General features: G+C 32.8%; 1 protein-coding gene across 1 annotated transcript; it reads left to right on the top strand.

The window, feature by feature from the left end:
- Positions 1-2602: 2602 nt before the first annotated feature.
- Positions 2603-15745, top strand: LOC139492836 (prostaglandin E2 receptor EP4 subtype-like). Its single transcript, XM_071280990.1, has 4 exons — positions 2603-2676; positions 12249-12328; positions 13242-14110; positions 15380-15745. Exons 3-4 carry the CDS (start codon positions 13331-13333, stop codon positions 15725-15727), a joined length of 1128 nt encoding a protein of 375 aa, XP_071137091.1. The 5' UTR covers positions 2603-2676; positions 12249-12328; positions 13242-13330; the 3' UTR covers positions 15728-15745.
- Positions 15746-23103: the final 7358 nt, after the last annotated feature.

The raw sequence follows: 23103 nt of genomic DNA, 5'->3' as shown, positions 1-23103 counted from the left end.
CTGTTCGGTGTTAGCCAAGGCTCCATGTTGAAGACCGTGCTATTATGGTTTACTTTTATAAATTGTGACTTGGATGGAGAGTTGTTCTCATACCACATCTTCTTATATCTATATATAAGCTTCTTTAAACAATTGTTTAAAGATCTCACAAACATATTTAACCCCGCCGCATTTTTGCGCCTGTCCCAAGTCAGGAGCCTCTGGCCTTTGTTAGTCTTGTATTATTTTACTTTTAGTTTCTTGTGTACAATTTGGAGTTTAGTATGGGGTTTATTATTACTGAACCAGTATATATTTGTTTAGGGGCCAGCTGAAGGACGCCTCCGGGTGCGAGAATTTCTCGTTGCATTGAAGACCTGTTGGTGACCTTCTGCTGTTGTCTGCTCTATGGTCGGGTTGTTGTCTCTTTGGCACATTCCCCATTTCCATTCTCAATTTTAGTTTGTACTCACGACATGTAAGAATAGATGAGTCAAATGTTTATATAATAAAATAAACTATTTGATGTTATTATTAGCAAGTGGAAAATTTTTTTAAGGGTAAAGTAAAAAGCGAATAATTTGATTCCTCTAGACCAATTTTATTGCACGCAGTCCGATAGATAATGTCCCTTAAGTGTTACTCGATTCCTATACATATCTGAAAATACAAAACCGAATATACAAAGTTTGAAGAGCTGATATAACTATAAATCCCGGACAAGAAAAGATGCATTTCTAAATTTGAAAAGATTTGCAATAACTGTATAGGACTAGAATTTCAATAAAATACAATCCCGAAGTATTTGATGTACTAGTAAGATTAAGTTAGGATTCTACATAAATGTCCTTAGCTTGTAAACATGGTATACTATGGACGCCACAGCTGTCGTATATGGTACTCTGAAACAAATTTGCAATAATTGTATACGACTATGATTTCTTTTGAAGATGAAACGCACGTCTGGCGTAAATACAAAATTTAATCCTGGTATCTATGATGGGTTTATTTTCAATGAAATAAAATACGTATTTGGATGAATAAAACCCCAAAGTGTTTGATAAACTGGAAAGATGAAGCTAGGGTTCTGTCGTTTGTGGTACTCTGATATCACATTATTTATAGTATAACTAATCGCCGTATTTGAATATCAAAAATAAGACAACGCGTGACCGAACGACGCATGGATTAAACGAGTGCGCCTATTGTTGTATGACGTCGGCTTAACGTTGTGTAATTGTTTCATTACATGATGTGATTTTGTTAATTCGTAATGATGATTTGCCAATTCTTCATATGGCTTTAATACTACATAATGACTGTGCAAAATTTCAATCTTCAACAAGCGTGGTATTCATTGCTTGGAGGAGAACGAAAACTTGGAGTGTAAGATTTGAAATTTGTCATCAGAGAACTGTTTTAATTGCAGTGTAGGTGATTATTTTTGTTATGTTTTCGTTGTCAGTCTCTGTAGCATTATAAATTATAAACTTACTCCTTTTATCCGCATTGAAATAAATTTCGGAATGAAAGCTGTGTTTTGAATTGGAACATAAAAATGTCGATTCAGTTGGATATCAATCCATCATATTATAACTAGCCTCAAAGAGTGCTAGATGGTATGTCGTTCTGCCGGTTTTACGATATTCATACGCAAAAACCCCGATATTTTTATTTCAACGTGCTATTCAATCTCCGGCACAGAGTTCATATCCTTTCCATACATGCTCTACAAGACTGCACTTAATATGATTTTGCCATTTGTTTAGGGACTTCCCGTTTAGAGTTTTACTCGGAGTTCGGTATTTTTGTTAATTTTACTTCCTTTTCTTAGCATCTTGTTCTGCTCACGTCTACAAGCCATCTTATGATAATTACGGACGCCTAAGCAGAGTTGTATATGCGTAGGGAATGACGATCAGAAATCAACACGTGCATGTCCATCTAATTTAGAAATGTCTCCATTCCATAAAAAGGACCCAAAGGTATGGGAGAAAACTATATGAACGAAAGGATGTCATAAATTTAGAAATGAAGATTATCATGAAAAATTCTATCCAGGTAATAAAAGACAACAAATTCACTATTAATGTTGAATTGATAAGAATGCGTTCATGTAGATATATATATCTCTTTCTTACATTTTAAGAATTATGGTGTGTTTAATACTTTGAATTTATATATAGTATAATACCCACTGATATGGAATTTGTCCTGCATTTCTAATTAATCATGTATGGGGTATACTTTGCACGACTGGTTTTAAATGAAATTCGCAGAAAAAATATGTAGTGCTCATACTTTTTTGCTTCACAAAACAAAGATATTCATTAATTATGATCTCAATTCAATGTAATGTCAAACGGATGTTAATTTTCAATTATTCTAATTTTTACACCTCAAATATTATAAACAGGATTTGTCGTCTTCGGGTCGAAATGCTAAACTTTCGTTTTTCTAATAAAATGAACAAAAAGTTAATAGGTTAATGTTGAATAATTATGTCCAGTGACTGTAAAGACCTAAACAAAACCGTTTAGTTCAAGTGTCGTGTTTTAAAAAAAAACATATTCATGCTTGGCTGGTTTACTTTCAAATACCACAGCAGTCTTCCTTTATATAACAGTGTATCTCAAATCTTTACAATTTAGTTTGAAAACTGTTTAAATGTATCAACAACGAATGACTGGTGAAGTCGTAAGTATTATTTGGTTTTATAGCTCTGGTAAAAGTACAAACTGATTAATGTACTTATATATGCATTTGTATGTTGACTTCATCAATGAGATGTTAAAATTTAATTGTAGAACTAATTGTGCAAGATTTTGTCTCATTATGCCATCATTGTAAGTCAATTTCGAAAAGTAATTGCTGCAAATTAAGTATGATTTGGTGAAAGTTGTTTGACCTAATGTTAACATTAGCATGACACCTACATGGATGAAAATTGTCCTATAATTAACATGACAGTTTATTAAGGGCGGTCAATTTCACAGGCCGGCTGCCATATTGTATTAAGAAATCGATTTTTACATAAAATGAAAATCTTTTAATTTAAAGAACATGTTCTAATACTTTAAAATAACATTTACTTTTATAATAATGTGTACATAAATTCTATAGGTCTATAATATTACTTGGTAATTATTTAGAATACGATACACAAAAAACAGAGTGATGTTTTCGGACTTATTACCTAAACGCCCTCTTGAAGAAATATACAGTCAACCAGCAAGGATATTTATTTGGCTGATAACACCCTAATGTTGTATACGACGAAAATATGCAGTTTTGAATGGTTGTATCGTAGACATATAATACAAGAGATTCACAACTCTAGTAGAATCTAAGTAACGATAAATGAATTGTATTATATGTCTCTGGTTGTATGCCTTCGTTTAACTTCCATTACACTTTCTTAATTGTATTCTCCGAATTTCATCGGTATTCTGAGGAATAATTTATCTTGCCGTTAATGTTAATCCCAATTGCGATAATCGTCATCAGTTTGTATGCATACAACTGATGAGTTTATATTGAAGCTGATTTGTCTCTTAAATTTCCCAAAGGTATGAAAATTTGGTTCCTGAAAATTAAAAACAAACGTATCAAAAATTGCTCATCGATTTTTAATGAAGTAAAATTATATTTGTACATCGTGATAGAAAAAAGATCAGACGATATTAACTTCATGAACACAAACAAACATAACAACATGTAGGTATTCCTAACTTCTTTAAAATTGGTAGGCTCGTATTAGAGGTTTCTCGATTTGCAACCGTACCAACCGTAGTACGAAGTGGGAGCCGTCATTTAACTTTTGGAAATTATTGATGTATACACTTAATATCAACGAATATTTTAGGAATCATATGCAGAAGTATTTTGAGAATTTTTTGCTGTAATTTGGGACTAATTTCATATGGTTACTTCTTGCATTCATAAGAAACAATATTGTGTGCACTCGATTATGCTTTCAAGCAACCGTTGCAAGTAACCGTTCGTACGAAAGGTTTATACTTAAGAGTTATTTCCCCGTGAAACTACATAGACACAAAGAAGCTAAATTACAAAACAAATTTAAAACCTATATAAATTTTGTTCGTAATAATTTTATATCATTATAAAATGTCAAAGTTTTGTATTTTTGTGGTACGTTTTTAGAAAACATGAACAAATACAATGTATTTTAACAAAATAAATTGACCCCAATAACAAAAGAATAATGAAAAAAAAAATTAAAACCAAATCAAGATGCAGCTCGTCTGTTTTTAGTCTGTAAAGCCAGTAAAATCGTCGAAAATAAAGTATAAAAAAAGTATGATCGTCCAAAATAATGATAAAGAAAAATTTGCCATCATTTTGTTCTACATTAAAATAAAACAATCAAGATAGTATATTGTTCCATTCAATAATTAAAAGCTTCAAAGATGATATCTCAAACCAAATACACTAGTGGTTACAGGAAAGGGAGATCCCAAAAAACTAATGGTCAATAGTCACACGAAAAGACTGAAGAAGGATATCGCCTTGCTATATAGCATGGAATCCTGCTCGGATCTTTAATACAAGAAATCAGTTTTGGATTGCTGATTTCCCTTCATTGTTACAATTTGTACCTTCAGATGTTTGTGATAAAAACTCTATTTCTCTGAGACGTGCCGTAAAATCTGATTTGATATGGAGGACAAGTTTTTTTTTTAAATGTTGACATTGTGGTAAAAACAGATGTGAATTTGATAGGTATGCATGTGGAAAATCAGGTCAAATGTGTAATAGTCGATGCCATCCAAATTTAGTTTGTAAATAAAATGTTTAATATTAAAATATTATACAGAACATGAACATTTATCAAAACGACTGTACGCATAAAAATAGTTTTAATGATAATTTCATTTTATTTAATATTCTCAACCTAAAAACAATTGCTAAAACAATACGATAAAAAGAATAATCATTATGCCATTTAATATTTTCATACTGACTTCATCAACCCGCCCGTGTGGGCTCGCTTGATATTATTAATACTGATACAGTCAGTATCAAAAAGGGCTCGCTTGATATTATTACTGATAAAGTCGGTATTAAAAACAAAACATCAATTATTCTATGTATATTTTGCTTATCATTTAATTATATTGTGCTTATCATTTAATTATTTTGTGTATAACATTTCAATATTTTTGTGTCTTTCATATTAATAAATTATGCCTAACGTTTTACAATATTAAGGTTATTATTATGATATATGAAGGTTAAATTCTAAGATATTTCAATATGTTATATATTTAAATCATTTCAGTTATTTTGTATAATCCCTGACGTTTTTTCTAGTGATAATACATAATCCCTGAAAGTTTTAGTGATTATATATAAACTCTAAACTAACCAGTGATTATATATAAACCCTAAACTAACCAGTGATTATACATAATCCCTGAAAATTTTAGGGATTCTACATAATCCCTGATTATACAAATTCACTGTAACATATATATATATATATACAACTCGTCTAAACATCAACCCAACAATGTTAGATCTATTAATTTGCTTTCGCAAATTTTTGGTTCTTCCCTCGCCGGGATTCGAACCCATGCTACTGTGATATCGTGACACCAAATCGCCTGCACTGCAGCCGTCCCGCTAGACCACACGACCACCTGGGCTCTCAAAAAAAGAGCTTTCGCTGGCCGTGTGTTACCTTTCCACGTCAGTTTTTAATCTAGCGGCGTACTACAGTACATGATATATAAGGCATGAAGATGTTATTGTTACAGATCAGCTAAATTATCTAAACATCAACCCAACAATGTTAGATCTGTAAATTTGCTTTCGCAAATTTTTGGTTCTTCCCTCGCCGGGATTCGAACCCATGCTACTGTGATATCGTGACACCAAATCGCCTGCACTGCAGCCGTCCCGCTAGACCACACGACCACCTGGGCTCTCAAAAAAAGAGCTTTCGCTGGCCGTGTGTTACCTTTCCTCGTCAGTTTTAATCTAGCGGCGTACTACAGTACATGATATATAAGGCATGAAGATGTTATTGTTACAGATCAGCTAAATTATCTATAGTAAAGGATCCTACAAATTAATGTAATATACAGTCACAGAAAATAATTATCTTTATAAGTACGTCTGAGTCAGTGACAACTCTACAACAGATGTATCCATCGGATCGCCATCAATGATGGTGATACATGGCTGTGTACATAATGTATATACAACTCGTCTAAACATCAACCCAACAATGTTAGATCTATAAATTTGCTTTCGCAAATTTTTGGTTCTTTCCTCGCCGGGATTCGAACCCATGCTACTGTGATATCGTGACACCAAATCGCCTGCACTGCAGCCGTCCCGCTAGACCACACGACCACCTGGGCTCTCAAAAAAAGAGCTTTCGCTCATATCGTAATCATGGACTAGTACATATCAATCTGAACAAATTACCTAGAAACATTTACCAACCGATGTAAATTATCCTTAATTTTGAGCCATAAATCAGTTGTAAATGGTGCAACAGACATTATATAGCAACATAGTATTTTCCGTAGTTCATTACGAAGAGTTAAAAAGACATATTCATATTGTATTAGTGCAAATATAGCGTCAAATTATTGCCGTTATCAGTGAACAAAATACGCTGTGTTGTAAGACGTTTTTTCTAGCATTGATGTACAACAAAATGATTAATGGATGGATATTGGTTAACATTTTCCCTCGTAGATTATATATACTACTCGAAGGCACGTGCAATACACAAATTTACTCGCGACAATATTTACAATATTAGTGTTAAATAACAATGACAAAATAAAAATAAACGAACAAGATGAAATAATATCGTGAAGATAAATATTTCGACTCAAGAAATTGTTTTCGTTAGTGTCATAAGATTTATATTCATTTTTTAAGTTATATAGTCAACATTTTTTAATGATTACATCCACCGAAAAGTTCAGTGACAAAATATAAGGAAAAAGATAGATCGATATTTTTACAATGTGTGTTGCTTTTTATAAAAATGTTGCTCCAGTGATCGAAAAGATAGCTTAATTAATAAAAATTGATTTTAATGCGAAGTCAACATAATTGACATAATTCTGAACACAGTTTGCCATTATAATTTATAACGTATACTAGTTATACAAACACCAGTAAGATACATTAGCGGATCCAGGGGGGTCCGGGGCTGGAACCCCCCTTTTTTGCCGATCAATGCATTTGAATTGGGACATATACATGTAGTTGGAACCTTTTTTATCTGAGTTGGGAACCCCCCTTTTTAAAATCGCTGGATCCGCCCCTGAGATATTATTAATGAATAATTTCTAATTATTCCAATTTATATTTAAGTATTAGAAAACATTTTCAATTCTAATCTTTTTTCTAAATATTCAAAAAACAAAAACATTGCCAAACAGAAATGGAAATCTATATTTAGAATAGGAAGGTCGAGGCAACTCAGTTCCAGTAAGGACGGTTTGATTCATTCTCTTCTACACAAAATAAATGGTATCGCATAAAATCACGATCAAGGTTTTCTAGAAGCAGTGAAATCGTAATAAAATAAAAGATTAAGGTTTTTATCGCTGATATGCAATTCGATTTCTTTATTTTTATCATGATGAATACAATAATCTCATGCATTAAATGATACCTCCAAAACAGCACCAACGGTTGTGTTACGTACCAACCGTACCTGATACGTAGCAAATCGAGAAACCTCTACTAATCATATTTACTTTTAATATCAAACAACGACGACCAATGCGTATGCGAGATCTACATAATATATTGTTTGTAGGAAAATCCATAGTGAATATCCATGGTGGGATGTAAACAGTGAAAAAATATAGGAAATACATTCATGTTTAATTTGTTTATTATTTTTTTTAACTTTTAACCTTTTTACAAAAAAAGGTTATAAGTATTTAGACATATCAAACGAGGAATACGAAAAAGAGTGTTAATTAAACTGTCAATTGTTCTTGAACAATTGAGAGGTCTTTCCTTTTTTAATGTAAAATACATGTTCCAACAGACGTAGAATGTATTGAAAAGGTCAAGGTCAACCTTAAAAAGCTCGAAAACACACTAAAAATCCTTTAAATAAGGTTAAAAACACTAAATTCGCTATCTAGGACATGACCTTGACCTTTGACCTTTTGACCTTTGTCAAGGTCATTGGTCCCCAATGCCATTACTGAAGACCCCAAGGGTCTGGGACCTTTGGTTATATAGTAAAAGCTGATTTTGTCTTTTCAAAAACCTAACACAGGGGTTATGCCCCTTATAGAAAGGTCAAATCTCTTTGGTCAAAATGTAACAAAGTTGCGCCATAATGACCCAAACATTTTCCAACATTTAAAACTTCTGTAAGTATAATGGTTTCTGAGATTATCCCATAACAAGGTGTTAGGTCAAAGGTCAAGGTCAACATACAAATTTGACCTTGAGGTATTTTTAAAAGATACATGAAATGATGATGATTGGTGAAGATCCTATGTGTCTACGACTTGCGGTTTCTGAGTTTTGGTGGCCAACCGACACCGGTTAATTTTCATAGGGTTATAACCCTACCAATGAGTCGTTGAATCTTTTCGATCCAAATGTAACGAAGAACCGGGGTCTGGTCCTGAACAAATTTCACCCTTCATTTTTTTTCTACCTATTACGGTTACGGTGTTGGAACGATAACAAGGTTTTTGGGTTTCGGAGGGATTACTCCGAACCGACAAAATATTTTGACTCACAGGGTGACTTCCGGATAGGTATTCATGACACCAATACAAAGTGTGAACATGAAAGCGACATGGTTTACGGTTACGGAGGGAAATTTTGTCAAAGTTTGGCGGAACAAGAAGAATAATAATAATTAAACTGTCAATTGTTCTTGAACAATTGAGAGGTCTTTCCTTTTTTAATGTAAAATACATGTTCCAACAGACGTAGAATGTATTGAAAAGGTCAAGGTCAACCTTAAAAAGCTCGAAAACACACTAAAAATCCTTTAAATAAGGTTAAAAACACTAAATTCGCTATCTGGGACATGACCTTGACCTTTGACCTTTTGACCTTTGTCAAGGTCATTGGTCCCCAATGCCATTACTGAAGACCCCATGGGTCTAGGACCTTTGGTTATATAGTAAAAGCTGATTTTGTCTTTTCAAAAACCTAAAACAGGGGTTATGCCCCTTATAGAAAGGTCAAATCTCTTCGGTCAAAATGTAACAAAGTTGCGCCATAATGACCCAAACATTTTCCACCATTTAAAACTTCTGTAAGTATAATGGTTTCTGAGATTATCCCATAACAAGGTGTTAGGTCAAAGGTCAAGGTCAACATACAAATTTGACCTTGAGGTATTTTTTAAAGATACATGAAATGAAGATGAGTGGTGAAGATCCTATGTGTCTACGACTTACGGTTTCTGAGTTTTGGTGGCCAACCGACACCGGTTAATTTTCATAGGGGCATAACCCTACCAATGAGTCGTTGAATCTTTTCGATCCAAATGTAACGAAGAACCGGGGTCTGGTCCTGAACAAATTTCACCCTTCATTTTTTTTCTACCTATTACGGTTACGGTGTTGGAACGATAACAAGGTTTTTGGGTTTCGGAGGGATTACTCCGAACCGACAAAATATTTCGACTCACAGGGTGAGTTCCGGATAGGTATTCATGACACCGATACAAAGTGTGAACATGAAAGCGACACGTCTTACGGTTACGGAGGGAAATTTTGTCAAAGTTTGGCGGAACAAGAAGAATAATAATAATAATTAAAATGTCAATTGTTCTTGAACAATTGAGAGGTCTTTCCTTTGATAATGTAAAATATATGTTCCAATAGACGTAGAATGTATTGAAAAGTTTTAAAACACACTGAAAATCCTTTAAGTAAGGTCAAAAACACATAATTCGCTATATGGGACATGACCTTGACCTTTGACCTTTTGACCTTTGTCAAGGTCATTAGTCCCCAATGTCATTGCTGAAGACCCCATGGGTCTAGGACCTTTGGTTATATAGTAAAAGCTGATTTTGTCTTTTCAGAAACCTAAAACAGGGGTTATGCCCCTTATAAAAAGGTCAAATCTCTTTGGTCAAAATGTAACAAAGTTGCGCCGTAATGACCCAAACATTTTCCACTATTTAAAACTTCTGTAAGTATAATGGTTTCTGAGATTATCCCATAACAAGGTGTTAGGTCAAAGGTCAAGGTCAACATACAAATTTGACCTTGAGGTATTTTTTAAAGATACATGAAATGAAGAGGATTGGTGAAGATCCTATGTGTCTACGACTTACGGTTTCTGAGTTTTGGTGGCCAACCGACACCGATTAATTTTCATAGGGGCATAACCCTACCAATGAGTCGTTGAATCTTTTCGATCCAAATGTAACGAAGAACCGGGGTCTGGTCCTGAACAAATTTCACCCTTCATTTTTTTTCTACCTATTACGGTTACGGTGTTGGAACGATAACAAGGTTTTTGGGTTTCGGAGGGATTACTCCGAACCGACAAAATATTTCGACTCACAGGGTGAGTTCCGGATAGGTATTCATGACACCGATACAAAGTGTGAACATGAAAGCGACACGTCTTACGGTTACGGAGGGAAATTTTGTCAAAGTTTGGCGGAACAAGAAGAATAATAATAATAATTAAAAACCAATTGTTCAGAGAACCATTGATGGTCTTTCCACCAGTTAAGACCTTTTTTATATTAAAATATTAAAATTTGGTTTAAAATGTCAATTTTAGCGCCAAATGACAGCTTATTGAACGCTTATTCAAAAAATATATGGTTTCTATAAAAAAAATATATCGAAAAGGGAGATAATCTTTTACTTCCGGTTTAAAAAGTTTACTTCCGGTATTGTTTGATAGTTTACTTGACACTGATTCCAAAAATATATGGTTCTATATACTTTTACATTGATTTAGTACAAAAAATAGCTACTTCCGGTTTACAAAAGGTCACTTCCGGTTGTGTTTTTTAAGGTCACATTGCTTACAACTTAATGCAAACAGTCCCATGGCTTTATCATGTGTACATATGAGGTAAAGGCAAAGGTCAAAATCTATAACGTTTAATTAGCATATGACCTTGTGCTCAATTTCAAGGTCATAAACCAAGAACCTCAAATCAAAAGACTCTAGTCCTCTACTTTATATTGTTCATGAGTTATATTACCATACGTATGATATTAGATATAAAAAGGGGGAAAACTCGCGTCAAATGTCTACGTACCCTTTCGACTAAAATTTATGTGTTACTACATGTCGTAACTAACAATTTTATGAAAAGATTTTGTCAATATCTTATATGATTTCTGAAAATAAGAGATCACAAGCCAAAATCAAAATTTTAATCATGACCTTGACCTTTGACCTTGACCTCATTTTCATTTTTTTGGACCAAGGACCTCAAAACAAAAGACCCTAGGCCTCTAACACTTATGGTTTTCCAGTTAAAAATGCATATCACTTATATCAAATATAAAAGGGGAAATAACTCTCATATGGAGTCTCCGGATAGCTTCGGTCAAAATAAATCAAATCATCCTGAGGATATATCGAGCAATTTGGTAAAATAAATTTGTCGGTTTCTTATACGGTTGCGATTATTAAGCGATCACAAGAAAAACAGTGTTCGGGGAGATAACTCTTACATTGAAAAGATTTTGGTTACGCGGTGTCAGTTACAAAAGCGTAATAACTGTTCGATATCATGTACCATATGTCTAAGCGACATCTTGCGAAACAAAAAAACTGCGAAGGAAAAAAAAGTTGGCGGAAGAAAAAAAATAATAATAATAATAATAATCAGAAGAAATCCAATAGGTCTTTCCACGGAAAAGTGGAAAGACCTAATAATCAGAAGAAATACAGTAAGGTCTTTCCCTTTAGTAAAAGGAAAGACCTTAATAATCAGAAGAAATACAGTAAGGTCTTTCCCTTTAGTAAAAGGAAAGACCTTAATAATCAGAAGAAATACAGTAAGGTCTTTCCTTATAGATAAAGGAAAGACCTTAATTACGACAACTGTAAATGTTTATGTTATAACGAAAAGAATCAAAAGAGGTTAATTTGTTCTATTGTGTCATTAGCAGCTTAGCTTAATCGTCAACATATAAAATCCCCCCAAAATATTTCATAACCTAACAATTTCTCTGGGATTGCAGGTGTTAAAAGCTTTAAACATGGGATACGTATTTTAACTTGTTTAACATTAATTTTAATCCATTTAGCTTTAAAATGACCATTGGTATTAGACAGACAACATGGACCCAAATGGACGGAATTCCTCTCTTACCGAAATCAATGAAATGTAAGTATTCATATGCGTTCATACTTTAAATTATTTTCGATTATATGTAACAAACAATTACAACTTTTGGTGAAAGCATAGGCATAGTATATACGTCTCTGGTGAAAGTTATATAATATCTTGCGAAAGGAATAACACAAACTGACCTTGCACATTTAAGAACCACAAGTATGAATTAACTTTCATTTATGCATAACACAAATGATTATATCATTTAAAAGACAATTCATTATGTAAACTAGTCGGATCATTTACTTAAAGATTAATGACATTCACACAATAAAAACATGGTTGGCATTTATTTTTTGTTGAGTTCGTTTACTTAAAGGAAAACTCCTAATTCGTTTTTGTGACTTGATATATTCAAGCGGATGGAGAAGGCTTTTCCGGGTTTTTATTTGGTTCAAAATCGGCCAAACCTGGCTAGAACCTAGAACACTGGCAATCCATTCAATTATAATTTTCTTGATCTGCCCTGTGTAAGATTTTTATCATTTGGAAAAAAATTAAATTATATATATATTGCATAACACTATACAAAATAACATAATAAGCGAATAGTATTATACAATAAGCACAATTTCTCTTACCATGTTTTGATTAGTCAATATCATTGAAGATGTGTCTTTTTTTTATATTGTTTATTTATCAATCATTGATTTTTAATGACACAATATATGCAATATCTATGTTGAAAACCTGTTGAAAAGCTAATTGTATAGCTGCTAGATTTATTCACCTAATTGAGAGTATTTATGCTTGGAGGTTACAAAATATCTACATGTGATTGTTTTATCTATAAATCTTGATTAAAATCAATGAAATTTGTGTAAAATTATGTTTAAACTATCGAAATTTAATCACACACAGTACACAGTGTACAATTCTTGATGTACAGATATTTATTTTGTAGGAAACAAAGTCGGAAATGGATTATATTAAGGATTTACTGACTGTGTACGTAAATTGAAAACAAGATTTTTGCCGATTTGATAGCTCAATATGGAAAACTATTCCTTTTGGGATCCCGTAATTCAGTTTAACAATGGAACGGTAGACGAGGAACAGCGACCAATGGTATCATCACTAGTACCGTCCATAATGTTTGCTGCCGGTGTATTCGGAAATTTACTTGCGTTGTTTGTCTTAAGTAGATCACCAAAGGAACAGAGACGATCGGTGTTTTACCGGTTGGTGGCAGCACTTGCTTTCACTGACCTTTTTGGAACGTTGACGACATCGCCTGTGACTTTACTGGTTTACAATAATAATTTGAAATGGCTTGGAGGACAACCATTGTGTGATTATTTTTCGATTATGTTGATATTTGCTGGACTTGCAACCGTGTTTACATTAGGTGCCATGGCCCTTGACCGTTTCATGGCCCTAAAACATCCATACATTTACCATGCAAAAATTAAATATAAGCAGGCTACATATATAGTTTTAACTTTATGGCTTGTTGCTATAATGATTGCTTTATTACCAAAGATTGGTCTTGGGAAGAATGTCAAACAGTTTCCTGGATCATGGTGTTTCTTCGAAATGTATGGTGACACTGCCAGTGAAAAGGCATTCGCAATTTTGTTTTCAATTTTAGGAATATCAATCATATTTACCATTGCTGTTTTAAACATTATTTTAATATCAACTCTTTGTATCATGAGAAAGAAAGCTCCACGCAGTCTAAACGCCAGAAACACAATACAATGTGAAGTCCAAATGGCCATATTCCTCGTGGGTGTCATGATGGTGTTCAGCGTATGTTATGCTCCTTTAATGGTGAGTGATTGTTTGAATTTTAATACCGATAAATTGACTGCTATACTATCTTTTTCTTGTTTTAGGGGAGGGGTAGTGTTCTTTTCATCACAAGATATTTGAAAATTGTTGATGTACCCATAGATGTAATATAGATGTAATACATCTATGATGTACCTTATTAGAAGAAATACATTTTTACGTGTCAAAATTTTAAAAATATGTACTTTCAAACTAGTAATTTGAATATTCTGTATGGAAAGTACCAATAAAAAACATAAGACCTCTTTGTTCAGTGCTATACTGCAATATGAAAAGAATTTCTTATTTGAGAACCATTTGCGACAGATACAATCTTTATACACGGTTAATTAGAGGGGGAAATGGCACTGGTTTTTTTTTAAACTGCATTTCCCATTTTTATATCGTTTGTTTACTGTCTCATTTGTGTATACTTCACATCTTCTTTTATTCACACGCAAAGTTAAAGTGTTAGTTTGGTCATCGTGTCTGGTATTTTAATGAACATCAGTTAATTCGTTTGATAATAAAATATTTTTTTACGGATGTTTGTAAAATAAATGATTGTGCCATGATTATTTAACTCTTTCAAATCGCGTTTGATTGTATATTTGCACATACAGCTATATGTAAGTCAGCGACACAAAGAACAAAATGATTTATGTAAGATCAATATATAATATATAGATATGACCTCATATTTCCCAAGTGGAAAAAGAACATACTGAAAAGACAACTGCTTGCAATGTTCTTGACCTGGGACAGGCACACTAAAACGATATTCACACCCTAAAAAAGGCTTAAATCTTTATCAGAGCAATAACAAGGGGTATAAAACGTTCAATATAATTCAATAACGGAATTTGATTTAACCCAATAACAGTAACAGAAACAAAAAAAGAAAATAAACGAAATTAATTATATAAATATATTACATATATTTATATAGATACTTTTATTTGATTTCCTGGCTTTATTTGGTATCTGTCATTTGTATCAAAATTATACCGTGTATATTAGACCAAATAGTTTCGTCTATATTTTTTTCCTCTGACGCCTTCCTAGTAAATGTATTTTTAAAAAGCATTTCAAGGCATCATGATTAAGTTGACTACGTGTATATCACCATATTAGACTTTGACAATTGAAAAACATTTCTCATTTGAAAGCTAATCCATCTTATACTCAAGCATCTATTTACAAGTTACATCTGACAGAAAATTCATCTCACAATGTTCAGTATAGAATTGGTTTTTTTTGCAATTTCAGATTCGTGTTCTGGTAATACAGACAGGATTAACAGGGAGAAACAATTTGTTTGATCTTACTGTTATAAGACTTGCATCATTCAATCAAATCCTAGATCCATGGGTATATCTTCTGTTTAGAAGAGAACTGGTTGTGCGTGGGATTTCAATAATTCAAAAACATTTTTGTCCCAAAACATTCAAAAAGAAGAAAAATAACTCTTCGTTTAAGTATATTGAGAGGACTATGACAACAGAAAAAATGGTGACAGTAGCGCAGACGAGTGATATTCCAGTCTCGCCTATCACACCACCTCCTCTGCTCAGTCTATCAGAGAAAAACTCTTCATTTGATCAATGTCCGGCCTAATAAATTGTTTTATATACACGTATTCTTTATATTTTAATTAAAATCTATCCAAACAGTTGTGATGAAAGAAAGAGAGCAAGAGAAAACAGAGTAGTAGTGTAAAATGAGAAAACAAACATAGTAGCTTACACACTTAAGTTTTTAATTTGTTGTTTTTAACTTTTTCTTTTGATAGGATTACATTTTATGATAAATACTGATACACTGACAACTGTTTTACGGTTATTAGTGGCATGGCCAACACTTGACTTTGTCCTACTGTGTTTATATGAACAAAAAATTGTATGTCAACAATGTGTGTAGTTTTTTTCAGAGAGTCAGTGTCTTTGATAATTTAAGCTCCTCTTTATATAGACTTAATTTTAAGTTGCTATTCTGTTTAGACTCTTTTGGTTTTCGTGCTTTAAAATCGATCGCTTTCCATAATCTGGTAAATGATGAAGTTTATAGCAAAATGTGAGGTTTAAACATATGAATAAGTATTACAGGAGACGTGGTGCAATCAACCACAGCGCAAAATTAGATGCCAGTTAACTGGCATACCCAATGTAATGTATAGAGAAATATTTCTGTAAATTTCAAGTAATTACACAAGGAACGCTGAAGTGATCAAGATTGACACAGTTATTAAAAAACCTAAATCAAACAAAGGGAAATTTATTGTTGTGGTATGAAATTGTCACTTTAGGCAACCATTTAAAAGAAAAGCGGCGAAACAGGTTGGCACTGCACAATGAAAGTGTGTGCACCAAAACTGACATACATATTATGCTACAATCCTGGATGAAAGTTTGATCACATTCGTTCATAAAACTTTAGCAACAAATTACAAGGACTTCTAGCAAAGAAAAGCAACAGACACATTTCGGAAAGGTCATCGAAGATAATAGGGTCAAAGCTAGTTAAAAAAGATGATAATGTTTTTTAAAAGGGAAACATTGCGTGTGTTAAAACTTCTATGCACAGAGAAACACGAAGAAAATTGTTTCCTTTCCAAAGGCCAGATGAAGTGGGGGAAATCTTATTTTGAACATGGAAATATATCGTTTATTGGTGCAAATGAATTGCTTTATTTTTTGCGGGTTGAATTTATGCTATCTAGAAAATTTATTTGAACAAACTTATAATTGGCGCAAGAGAATTATTAAAGCGATTTTGAACGATACATTAACAGATTAAGTAACAAATCTTTTACAAGGTCATGTTTTTCTCTGACTGTTTATGACGTCTTTACACTAAATCCATCATAGCCAGAAATTAGTAGTGGTTTTCCTAATTAATATTCATAATATGTAAATGAGAATTGTACCACGTGATAGTACTTTGAACTGGACTGGCTTGATAGGTTTGATATTATTAAATCTTTAAAACACGGATATTATAAGTTGCCCGTCACAGAGTCCTTATTTACAATCACTTTGATATTTCCGTAAAGTTGTCAAGCGGTCAAAATCAAAACAATGAACGCGAATTTAGTGAATTTTTCGTGCCTTCGTGAGTTTATTCTTCTTGAAATAGTGACATTTTAATTTTACGTGGGAACCTAGAGTTCAACGACTACACATACAAGGTTTGGACTTGCTTATTCTTTGGAAATTCAAGTTTCATATTTCACCCCGGCAACCTGTTTTTGTAATGACATTGTAAGCCAATTTTCTACACGAAGTTTGCAAATTTGACGTTTCAGCCATTTTAGCCTGTATTTTGCAATACTCTCATGCTGAGTTCACACGTAATTCGAATTCGAATCGCATTAACTCATTCGAATTAGTTTAATTCGCATTCGAAACGTTTTACGTTCTAACGTCAATTCTAATTCGAATTACAACGCGCGTCAAATTCGCTTAAGTGTCCTAACGTGGTTAACTTTTAATTCGTATTTACAAAAACGTGTTTCTAATGCGAATTGGTTAATCGAATTCGTCAATTCGAATCAATTCGAAGTAAAAAAAGAAGAGTGTGTGAACGCGATTAGCGAATTCATTCGCATTCGATTCGAATTCAATTCGAATTAAATGTACGTGTGAACGAGGCATCAGGTATGTTCCTAGTGTCTTTTTGTTGTCGGGATGTACAAGTTCCCGGCCACGTCCACTTGTATTTTTGTCCATCTGATGAGTTAAGCCTTTTTCAACTGATTTTTATAGTTCGTTCTTATGTTGTACTGTTATACCACTGTCCCAGGTTAGGGGGAGGGTTGGGATCCCGCTAACATGTTTAACCCCGCCACATTTTTCATGTATTTGTCTGTCCCAAGTCAGGAGCCTGTAATTCAGTGGTTGTCTTTTGTTTATGTGTTAAAAATTTGTTTTTCGTTCATTTTTTTTATACAAATAAGGCGGTTAGTTTTCTCGTTTGAATTGTTTTACATTGTCATATCGGGGCCTTTTATAGCTGACTATGCGGTATGGGCTCTGCTCATTGTTGAAGGCCGTACGGTGACCTATAGTTGTTAATGTCTGTGTCATTTTGGTCTCTTGTGGCCAGTTGTCTCATTGGCAATCATACCACATCTTCTTTTTTATATTTCACATATTCTTTTTAATTTAGCACTCCAATTATAAATATACCACTGTCATTGTTTTTAGCCAAGTATTAATTTTGAAAGTACATTCCCATATCAAGACTGTCATAGTTTACCACGAAATATCATTGTAAAACAAGAAGTAACGGTTGTCAAGTTTTTGATCTGACAATAAAATATTAGGTATCGGATCGAAAATGCAATTATAAACAAATCAACCTTGATATCCGTGAAAAAAAACCCAGTTAAATTATGAAAAGGCGGAACAAATCAGAAATGACATATTTGTCTATCTACTCATTATTTCTCCATAATATTTTGACCGAAGGTAAAACAAATCAATTAATTTGAAGAAAACACTATTTAAAGACGAAACATAATCTTCTACGAATTTTGAAAAAAAGGCACATTTTGGAATCAAGCCCAGCGTATCGTTACATTCGGATATATCATGTTGCATTTGAACCCAAATCTTTGATGCGTCAGATAGTAAAATTAAGTCTATAGGTTTATTTTCCTCGAAGAAGGTTTAAATATAATTATTTTTCTTAGGAAAAGTAGGATTTTGGTTTTTTTTTTAACCATAATTAATCGTGAAAGGTTCCAACTTGGTGCAGAAGTTTTGAGATAGTTCCCAAATGAGGGATAGATTGTTGATTTAATCCACGAGTTGGTATGTAAACTCTCCGATAAGGTTCTATTCACACTCCTTCAAGTTTTACTACAAATTCGAAGGTCACGTGATGGATGCTAGCAAGAGATGCTTACCCCGTGACGTGGACGTCAATTGGTAAGTATGCGATTTCTACAAGTATTTTTTTTTTTTGTCTTTTGGTTGTATCTTCAAATTAGGTTGACCAAATCACCGAGAGTTGATGTATACATTAAAGCCGAACAAGCACGTATTTTAAAATACAAGTATCACACTAACTTTATCAATGATCCCTGAAAATGAAGTCAAGGTCAGATGAACCATTTCAGACACCAAATATAGTTGACCTCATACTCAAAGTAACTGATAAAGTTACACAACCACAATAACTTATTATTGACCATTATAATGAAGTTGTCAAGGTCATATAAAACTTACTTTACTTTTCTGCATTGGCTAGAGGTATAGGGGGAGGGTTGAGATCTCACAAACATGTTTAACCCCGCCGCATTTTTGCGCCTGTCCCAAGTCAGGAGCCTCTTGCCTTTGTTAGTCTTGTATTATTTTAGCTTTTAGTTTCTTGTGTACAATTTGGAGTTTAGTAAGGCGTTCATTATCACTGAACTAGTATATACTTGTTTGGGGGTCAGCTGAGGGACGCCTCCGGTCGCGGGAATTTCTCGTTGCATTGAAGACCTGTTGGTGACCTTCTGCTGTAGTCTGCTCTATGGTCAGGTTGTTGTCTCTTTTGCACATTCCCCATTTCCATTCTCAATTTTACTAGACAGACATGGAAACCTCACACTGATTCCATACATCAAAATATATACTTAAACTATAATTGCCTATAGCATGTGAGAAATAGATCAAACCCTAAACAAAACATTGTCAAATGAACTATAAAAATTAGTTCAAATAAAACTTGCCAGTTGGACAAGTATACATTACAATAAATGTATGCCCTAAACCTAGTGCGTGTAGTATCTTGGATATGATGGACTTGTCAATGCAACTTTAACCTTGATCACTGCCGGATCCATGGTTAGGTCAGGTGAACCCTACCTAACAGACATGCAGACCTTGCAAGGAACCCATTTACCAAATATAGTTATCCTCCTCGTAATAAGTGAGCAAACTGTACATTTTGTCTAGCATTTACTGAACCATGTTAACTAGGTCAAAAACAATGGACATATATGACAGACGGAAACTTGGTACTATAAGGATGCATACGAAGTACGCAGCATCCGGGACTTCCAGCTTCTGAAATATAAAGCTTTAAACAAATAGGTTAATTACGCCGCCGCCGGAATGTTATTTATTGGTCTCGCATTCAACAACGAGACAACAACTGCTCATAAAACTAAAACTAAATGTCCCTGTTAAGGATTGGGTCTTTCTAGGGTCTTTAAAAATAGTTGTTGTTTCATTATTATTATGCTACATATTTAGGGTTTTATAAGATGCTAATTCCAGTTTAACTAGAAATAAGTAGTCAATATAATGAGGCGCTGATTAAGTCAAAATTATTGAAATTTCACGACCTCCGTAATTCGAATTCAGGATATCAAATTAACCATCGAGAACTATCGCAGTTTTAAAAATGTTTTCAAAAACAACTACACGTTTCCTGATCTTTATAAGCAGCACTAGAATTCCAAAACTAGACTAGTCTAGTAATAGAGGTTTGACAGTACCTAATCTTTCACGCCAAAAATATCTACTTTTTATAAATAAAACACTTTCAGTAAAAAAAGAAAATTGCAAAAGTATGAGAATACGCTATTGAATAACAATTTTAGGAGCTTAATGAGTTGATGCAAATAGTGACATAGAACGACGTCATCAATCAGAGAAAAGCAATTCTGTCATTCATTTTGCGAGAAAAAAATCCATGTTTGTTTGTACTTAACGTGTGATTGAAATAATGAAGAGCAATCTGTAATATGTAGTTTTCTAAAAACGGGGACTGTTTACTTTTAATTTCTTTCTTATACTGATCATAAAGTTGAACTATTATGACAGAATATTTTTGTTTTTCCAATATTTGTTCTATTGCATTATCAAGGATTTTTATAGTATTATATCTTTACAAATAATTGATATAGTTCATTTAAGAAATAATTCATGGAAGCCATAGATTGTTGGAAATTTACTCACGACCCAGGCCATGTGTAAACTTCCAACAATCTATGGCTTCCATGAATTATTTCGATTCTAATCTAGGACAAATACGGTCATTAAAAAAACTGAAGCGAGGGTGGGGGTTTATTCCCGATTGTCCCACTTTTTAAAATTTTAGAGTTCTGATTGTCCCACATTATTTTATGAATAAAATGTTCTTAGATAAACAAGGTAACTGTTGTTTGTTTTGCAAAATAAACAAGAATTAATTATTGCACATAAAATATTAATTTTATAAAAGTATAAAATGTTAATTTTATAAAAGTATAAAATATTAATTTTATAAAAGTATAAAATATCAATTTTATAAAATTATAAAATCAGTATTAATTTCATAAAAGTATGAAATATTAACTTTATAAAAGTATAAAATATCAATTTTATAAAAGTACAAAATATTAATTTCATAAAAGTATGAAATATTAATTTTATAAAAGTATATAAGATATTAATTTTAGAAAAGTATAAAATATTAATTTTATAAAGGTATAAAATATTAATTTTACAAAAGTATATAAAAAAAAGTCATCAGATAAAAACACTTTTAATATAAAACCAATATTATATCTCTGATTAATGAAAATAAAAAAGTTTTTAAATAAATAAATAAATAAATAATGCATGCAATTTAAAAAGGTATTAACTCATTTACATTCTACCCTCTATATCTGCGAACAGTATATCTAACAGTCAATTTATATGTTCCAGAATCTATATGAAATTGTTGATGGAGAAATGTATCCACTAGTACCTTTGCAATTTTAATAGGGATTTCAGAGGATATGTTAACAATATTCTCTGCGCTATTGAAGACTGCTAAAAAAATCACCTGAATTGCATTTTTTAAAACAATAAAATCGACAAAGGGTCTGCAAATAGGTTCCAATACATGTAGATTTACGTGGGAAGTATATTGTAACAGCCATTATTATGTATATCTCTGAGTCTGCGCTAAGTATTTATCGAGAATTTTATCACAGTGTTGTATACAAAGCTAAAGAAGCGCGTCATATTAGAATAAATTGGATTGGATACTGACCTTGCATGTGTCCTCCCGATCAAGTACAATGTTCGGTCTATTACAGGTGTTTCTACCTCAGGAATAGATTACTTTAGCTATATTTGGCAAAACTTTTAGTAATATTTGGTCCTCTATGCTCTTCAACTGCGTACTTTATTTTGGCTCTTAACGTTTTTTTATTCAAATTTCAAGTTTCTGCAATTTGTGTTTTCTGACATTATTAGGGCAGCAATTAGACATTCATATCTACGGAAATAAGCAAAACGATATCCCCGTTCTTTCACATTACGATGTTTGGATATTTGATACCGATACTCTGGCATCCTGGCTTAACCTTCTATTCGTATCAGCAAGTCAATTGAGGAAATAATATACTAGACAATATTTCCATATTATAAGAGACTGGAAAATCTGGGGAGAGTACAGAAAACAGTGTTTTGGGGGTCTAGACACAGGAAAATTGCATATGTACATATATCGTCGCTGGGCTTCTAAAATGGGGTACAAGTCAAATCGGCACCTGGTCAAATCGGCACCCATAGAAAAAGTCAAATCGGCACCTGGTTAAATCGGCATCTGGTCAAATCGGCACCTAGTATAGTCAAATCGGCATCCAAAAATATTTGATATTATATATGTATAAATAATTTTAAAATGTACAAATTCATGATCTATTTTGAGGTTAGTATTTTTTTATCATGCATTACATCATTAAAAAGCATCAAGCTGTTAGAAAACATAGGTTAATTATTTAATGTTTTCACAACATTCTATGACCGATGTTTTGGAAAGTTTTCTTTTCAATTAATTTTAATAACTTAAATCAAGTACATGGTTAATATGGTTGTGGTTCTAACTCAACAGTAGAATGTTAAAGGTATTTATTAATGTTTTATTTTTCAAAAACTTCATAAGAAACAAAGAAGCCCTTACACAACCTAATGTTTAACAATGAGACAAATAGAAGCAATAGTCAATAGAATGGAAAACTATGA

The sequence above is a fragment of the Mytilus edulis genome, chromosome 1 (assembly GCF_963676685.1).
Source record: "Mytilus edulis chromosome 1, xbMytEdul2.2, whole genome shotgun sequence".
In the NCBI taxonomy this organism is placed as follows: domain Eukaryota; kingdom Metazoa; phylum Mollusca; class Bivalvia; order Mytilida; family Mytilidae; genus Mytilus; species Mytilus edulis.
Note: the sequence above shows the minus strand (reverse complement) of the source record. Positions and strands in the feature narration are given on the sequence as shown.

What these genes read in the sequence shown, in the direction of transcription:
- LOC139492836 (XM_071280990.1), top strand. Translation starts at nt 13,331, where the DNA reads ATGGAAAACTATTCCTTTTGGGATCCCGTAATTCAGTTTAACAATGGA. An exon ending in TATGTTATGCTCCTTTAATG is followed by an intron (nt 14,111 to 15,379) that starts GTGAGTGATTGT and finishes TTGCAATTTCAG; the next exon opens with ATTCGTGTTCTGGTAATACA.